This window comes from Glandiceps talaboti, chromosome 11, assembly GCF_964340395.1.
Source record: "Glandiceps talaboti chromosome 11, keGlaTala1.1, whole genome shotgun sequence".
NCBI lineage: Eukaryota > Metazoa > Hemichordata > Enteropneusta > Spengelidae > Glandiceps > Glandiceps talaboti.
In genome coordinates this window covers 9,206,259-9,213,757 of record NC_135559.1, presented here as the reverse complement: position 1 = coordinate 9,213,757, position 7,499 = coordinate 9,206,259, and the positions used below count along the sequence as shown (strand labels likewise).

Sequence of the window (7,499 nt, the reverse complement as noted above, 5' to 3'; positions counted from 1 at the left end):
GCAAATAGATCATTAACATAGCTTCATCAACAGGTTTGATAGGACACGTTCTTTGAAATTATGCAAATCGATTAGTAACAGCTTCATCAACAGATTTTATAGGACACATGTACTTTGAAATTATGCAAATACACATGTACTTTGAAATTATGCAAATAGATCATTAACATATCTACATCAACAGGTTTTATAGGACATGTGTGCTTTGAAATTATGCAAATAGATTAGTAACACAGCTTCATCAGCAGATTTTATAGGACACACGTACTTTGAAATTTCAATATGTATGTATCAAACTATATCTGCAATATATGAATACAAAACTGCTGTAAATGTCTGACCTGGTTTCACATTAATTATGCTTTGTACAAGATACATATAACAGGGACACTGATGACAGACACTCTAACAACAGCTCACACAAAAATTCAAATACATAAATTTAGAAACAATTCATCCAAAACTGTAGCATGTTCCCCCCCCCCCCGAGAAATCTCACGTGGCAAAAACAGATAGAAACAGACAAATATGACAACTTGAAAATAAAAGTCAGTACTAATAAAATCCATACATGTTAGAAGAAAAGAGATTCGAATAAAGTACCGCGCCGTGTGAAGATCTTGCTTGACGCGAGACTCGTTGTAGCTACAATGATTCAAACGAAATAGCTCCCCTAATGTCAAGTTTGTGAGAGTTCCATGGACAGGCAACATAGAAGGCTCAATCTCCACAGGTAGAACTTAGAAGTTGTAACACGTGGCCACTGGCGTGATGGTAAGTGTAGGCTGGACACTTGACCGTAGAACACGTGATGGCTTGTGTACTGGTGACAATTCACTGATGTAGGACGGTTGCAATTGATGAACAAGATTTTGTACACGATGCGTTGTCGTACACGTGTTAACCAATGAGATCTGATAAAAAGTATGTACACACGTTCACATACGAGTGACATACACACGTACTACACAATGCGAAAACCCCAAATTGTGGATATTTAACTTTACAAAACCTAAAATTTTGGTAAAAATGACTTTTATGTAAGTGATAACACCCTATGTCTCTTCATAAGGATATAATTTTCTCAATTACACTTACCAAAATGAAATATTTAGATTGAACGACACGGTCTCTTCACTCAAATGCACTCTGACCTGCCCTCCTGCCGCGTCGCCAGTTAGTTTGCACCATGTGTACAGTGCGCCCTCTATATAGAAGATGCAAATTCTTTCATTTTTCTAGTTTGTGTTCTCATGAAACGCGTGCGCGTAGCTAGCTAAACGCAACACTCGATGTACATGATGGCTGTATTCTGCACACGTTCACCATGACAGTTTGTTTGGTAATTCTCTCTGTGGAACTACAAAGTTGAAACTATGGCAGGTGGACTTTGCGGTCTAATATGATCACATGTTGTGTTCGAAGCTGGGGGTATCCAAACTGTTATGCACTGTTTGTTAAATTTGATGGTCAATCTTGTCAAATGCTACAGACAGATCTAATAGGACAAGTATAACATCTTGGTGTCCATCAATAGCATGAAGAATATCATTATAAACACGAGCGATAGTTGTTTCTGTACTGTTTCTGGTATGCAGACTGCATCTTTGCATACAGGCCTTTGGTTTGGAGGTGATGATGAAGTGCATATATGCTACTACTACTCTCTCCAGAATGTTAGACAGGAATGGTAAATTTGATATTGGCTTGTAATTCTTGAGGTTATCGGGGTCAGGTTTCTGGGTTTTGACATAACTGAACTGGTTCAGTAGTGCTGTAGGCATGGTGAAATGTGTGTGTGTATGTGTGTGTGTGTGTGTGTGTGTGTGTGTGTGTAAACGATCGCATGCCACAACTTAAAGTAAAACAAACCGCAAGACCAATTGCCTTGGTATTTGGTGGAGACATTACTTAGAGTGTGTAGATGGCAAATTGTTCAAATGAAAATGAAAATGAGAAGTGCGTTTTTGGAAAATAAACTACAAAACTACTGGGCATGCAGATTGGCCTGAAATTTGACTTGCATGCTCTTTGGGATGCCGGTGTAGATGAAGGATTGTTCATGACATGTTGATCCCAACAGAGATGTGCAAATAAAGTGATATGCAAATAAAGGGGTTGTCTGTGGCCGAGCAATTACTTCGTCTGCTTCTTACATCTGCAGCCGGGTTTGAACCTGCCAAGTGTTGGCTGTGTAAAATAGTGAGATGGGTGATGTTCAGTTTGACCCTGCTATATCTAACAGCACAGCTTTACTGTGGATACTACAGTTCCCTCCTGCTTCTCTAACACTAGGGTGATGTTCTTGTGGCGAGCATTTATCAAATTCCCGAATAAAAAAAATATATGTATATGTGCATAGCAACAAGTCACTTCCCTAGATATGGTCTAATTATGGGGTATATTGCAAAGATAACAAAAGGAATGGGTAGGTAAATGGATAAACATTCAAAAAATATAAGCAAGTATGCTCAACATCAAGATCACACCCTTTAAAAACAATGAAATAATGATGTATATTGCAAAGATAGAAACGGGGATAGGTAGGCAAGTGAATCAACATTAAAACATGTATGCCAATATGTCTAGCAACAAAACCACACGCTTAGGAACAGTTTATTGCAAAGATGAAATAATTTTTTTAAAAAGAAAAAGAAAGAAAGATAAATAAAGAAAATAATGTATTATAATTGTAAAGGTAAGATACAGATAGAGATAATAATATTAAAACTACTGTACCATATGTTTGTTTTGATTTGTTTGCTTCAACTGAATTCAATAGTTGAATCACGAGAATTCTTTCATATTCTGGTGACAAAGGGTAATTTCTGATGAATATTTCGGCGCGGCCTCGACGTTTGAAGTCAGTTACTAATCCTTTTGATAGCAGATGGATATCTAAAGAAAAACAGGATTGCATCATTCTATGGAATTTTCCACATTTTAAGATGTAATGCATTGATTAGTAGAAACTTATACTCCTTGTATAAAGGCTCAAAGAGAGAGGGTAAGATAAGTAAACAAACAGACAGACAGACAGACAGACAGACAGACAGACAGACAGACAGACAGACAGACAGACAGACAGACAGACAGAGACAGACACGTATACAAATGAACAAAGACATAAACACAGAGACAGTCAAAATAGACAGACATACAGACATACAGACATACAATCAGGCCAGAAGGTAGACTGACAAATATAGAGACATCCTGGCCAGCAGGCAGGCAGACCGACACACAGACAGACAGACAGACAGACAGACAGAGTCAGAGTCACTAACTCAGTGATACAAAAAAAGATACGTGTAGATAAAGGCATATTAGGGACTGAAAGGGTGAGGAGATGAAAAAAAAAGACTTTGAAAAGACTCTAAAGGAGGTCAAAAGGAGGAGGGAAGAAATTGAGATTGGGAGAGGAGCCACACAGTCCACATACATAGAAACGAATATTGGTTTAATAGAGCATAGTGAATTGGAGTGAATTAAAAGATATGGCTAAATAGGAGAAGGGGAGAAAGGGATGAGAGGGAGAATCGAACACTTTTATATTTACATGTATAAATGATGGAATAGATTTGAGGGGATAAATGGCAGGGATGGAATAGGGAGTGTTAAACACATGCACAGTCACAGCCATCAACAATCACATTTGCTTTGTATGACAAACATTTAAAATATTCAATGATAATTACTTGGGTTACCAATTTTGAGTTTTTAATTTTTTTAGAAGAAAATACACAAAATCATGCATGATATTGTAAAGGTAAGATACAGATAGAGATAGTAATATCAACCTACTGTACCATATGTTTATTTGTTTGCTTCAAATGAATTCAATAGTTGAATCGCAACAATCCTTTCATATTCTGGTGACAAAGGGTAATTTATGATGAATATTTCGGCCTCGACGTTTGAAGTCAGTTACTAATCCTTTGGATAGAAGATGGATATCTACAGAAAAACAGAGGATTGATTCATTCCATGGAATTTTTCCTCATTTTAAAATGTAATGATTGATTAGTGAGTAGAAACTTGTACTCCTTGTCTAAAGAGAGAAGGATACATGCACCGACAGACAGTGAGACAGACAGACAGACATACAGACAGACAGACAGACAGACAAAGGCAGACAGAAAGACAGAAAACAGATATAATCATGCAGAAACAGAGACAAAAACAGACAAACAATCAGGCCGGAAAGCAGACAGAAAAACATAGAGACAGGCAGACAAACAGAGTTACTAACTCAGTGATACAACGAATTATGCAATCATGTAGATAAAAGGCATATTAGGGCTTGAAAGTGGGAGAGGAGATGAAAAAAGGACTTTGAAAGGAGCCCAAAAGAGGTGAAAATGAGGGGGGGGGGAAGAAATGGGGATTGGGAGAGGAGCCACACACATACATAGGAACGAATATTGGAGTGAAGTAAGAGAGATTGCTAAAAAAGAGAGCTAGGGGAGAAAGGGATAAAGATGGAGGACCAAACACTTTCACATTTACATGCATAAATGATGGAATAAAAAGGGAGAGAAATGGCAGGATATGGAGTAGGGAGAGTCAAAGACATGCACAGTCACATCCACCAACAATCACACTTGCCTTGTATGACAAACATTTCAAATATTCAATAATACTGTCAAGTTCTTTGGGTTACCAATTTTTTGTTTTAAATTTTATTAGAAAGGAAATACAGAAAATAAAGGAAATAATTCACGATATTGTAAAGGTAAGATACAGATAGAGATAGTAATATTAAAACTACTGTACCATATGTTTGTTTGTTTGCTTCAACTGAATTCTATAGTTGAATAGCAACAATCCTTTGATATTCTGGTGACAAAGGGTAATTTCTGATGAATATTTCGGCCTCGACGTTTGAAATCAGTTACTAATCCTTTTGATAGCAGATGGATACCTAGAGAAAAAACTGATGGTTGCATGCATCATTCCATGGAGTTTTCCTTATTTTACAATTTTATGGTTTGATTAGTGAGTAGAAACTTATACTCCTTGTCTAAGGGCTTAAGCAGACATACAGACAGACAGACATACATACATACATACATACAGACAGACAGACAGACAGACAGACAGACAGACAGACAGACAGACAGACAGACAGACAGACAAATAAAGAAAGAGACAGACAGACAGACAGACAGACAGACAGACAGACAGACAAATAAACAGATATATAGACAGGCAGACAGTAGAGAGAGACTAATTTGGGGAATGGGGGCTGGGTGGTAAGATGGAAAACGGATGGGAAAGAGATGGATATTGAGGTGAAAAGAGAACAGGAAAGGTATGGACGATTGGGGGGAGAGTTACACACATGCATATTCACAATTCACCAGTGATAATAACCACTAACGTTTAAAAAATAATGTTTTAAGTATTACATTTTGCTGATTACTGTTACCGTTGTTTCGATGGGAATGCGTAGATCGAAAGGAAGATTGTTCCACAGTCTTTGTAGATTCTCTTGGAACACAAAGAAAACGAAAATAGGAGGAGTGGTGTCGTTGTCTTTGTGAAGTATATCGGTGAAGGTTAGAGATGTATTGCAATCTGTTCAGGCGGCGATCACTCGGAACAAAAACTAACGTCACAAAACGATGGTATAGAGGTAAATAAAGCATTTAGAAACTTTCACCACATCAGATTTTAAGGAGATTGAGAGGTATTATGGCCCCAGAAACCACAACTGAATTGAGGCAAATAGATGAAACTTTGTAATGAATACGAGAACTAATAGGTGACCAATGAAGTTGATGCAAGAGAGGATGTCATGATCTAATGTGTCGAATGCTGCTGATAGGTCTAAAAGAGTGAGCATGTAAATTTTACCGTTGTCTAAGGAAGTCAGAAAATCATTTACTATTTTCAGGAGTGAAGTTCAGTACTGTGATCTATAAGCAGATTGAAAGGGGTTCATTAAGAGATTGTGTCAAATGATGTGATCGTTTAACTGTCACAGTGATAGTATTATAAAACAGAAATAAAAGAGATGGGTATATATAGGGGGTGAGGAAAAGATGCAGAATCCTGGAAGTGTTATATCAGTACACTCAGACACACTTCCTCAGGACTTATCTTTCTGTTACAAACATACGTTAGATGACATTATCTGTAACAAATATTGAACCACATAGTTTTACTAAAGTTCTATAAAGTACGAGCATTTGATACGTAGTTTATGCTTTGTCCAAATTTATTCCAAACATTTCAGAAATTATACTGGAAATCTGAAAAGCGACAGAATCACATTCAATGTTGGCTTCGGCGCTACTGTAACCATATTTTCTTTGTCTATGATAAGCTGATTATCTCTTCTGAATAAGTGAATATACATTACTAATCTTTTAGAAATGCCAATCTTTTAGAAATCGGAAAAAGGTCAAACAAAATCTGATGGAATGGCCATATTGCGTCCAGCACACTATTCAACTTTTTGGAATGAACACAACATAAAGAGATTTAAGGTGGGGGATGCTTCACTATCCTGGAAGTATAATATTAACGAAGCGTGAATACTATGAGTTTGTGGTTCAAAGCGACTTCACAACTGCAAACTTAGATGTCAAGATGATGTCCCCCGATGCCAAAAAGTAAATATAAAGCCCTCATTTCACCAATTTACACAACTTTCCTGTGACTTCAGAAGTAACTGTTATACATTACTGCAAAGAGAAGATATACGGAATTGAGTTAGGTGAGTAAAACACTTTTAGCATGATGTAGACTTTAATCAATTTGTCATGTTTAACGACACTTTGATGACGATATATTTCCTCTTTCCCACTTGTATCGAGTTTACTTCCAGGACTTACGTTACATCTTCAGGATATTACACCGTTTCGGTGGAGATTTCTATATCCTGGTTAATTTACAACTGAACGTGATTCTAATGTCTCTACTCGTTTTCTGTAACAATGTAGTGAACATTTAGACACCCTTACTTTTCGTACACTTCTTTCATTTTTGTATTGAGAACAAACGAGCACTAGCAATAGACCAAAATGTATGAATTCACCGGTTTACTTCCCAGATCGAGATGGCAATGCAGTTAATTCTGAAACCAGTCCCTATCTCGAAGTAGAATGGGAATCAATCTGTCGACACTTTTTTTTCTATTTTTTTGATGTTCTTGCCTATCACATTGTTTCCTTTCTTCTTTGAATACATTGCTATTTTTCTGATATTTCGATTTTATTTCATTTTATATTCCTTAATGATTTTGACTTTTATTTAAAGGGGTTCTTTATGTCGGTCTTTAGCTTCTTTTTTGCGAATCTGGTTTCTATATTAATCACATTATTTACCTATTCATTTTAGTATAATGTTTTTTCTCTCTCCTTTCTTTTAGTCTGTCTGTCTGTCTGTCTGTCTGTCTGTCTGTCTGTCTGTCTGTCTGTCTGTCTGTCTGCCTGCCTGCCTGCCTGCCTGCCTGTCTGCCTGTCTGTCTGTCTGTCTGTCTGTCTGTCTGT

General features: G+C 37.0%; 1 protein-coding gene across 1 annotated transcript in view; it reads left to right on the top strand.

Annotated features, from left to right (window-relative positions):
* Positions 1-5,282: 5,282 nt before the first annotated feature.
* Positions 5,283-7,499, top strand: part of LOC144441980 (perlucin-like protein) — a 7,789-nt gene continuing 5,572 nt past the window's right edge. Inside the window, exon 1 of the mRNA XM_078131252.1 lies at positions 5,283-5,314. Coding sequence (XP_077987378.1) covers positions 5,283-5,314 — 32 coding nt within the window. The remainder of the gene's footprint in view (positions 5,315-7,499) is intronic.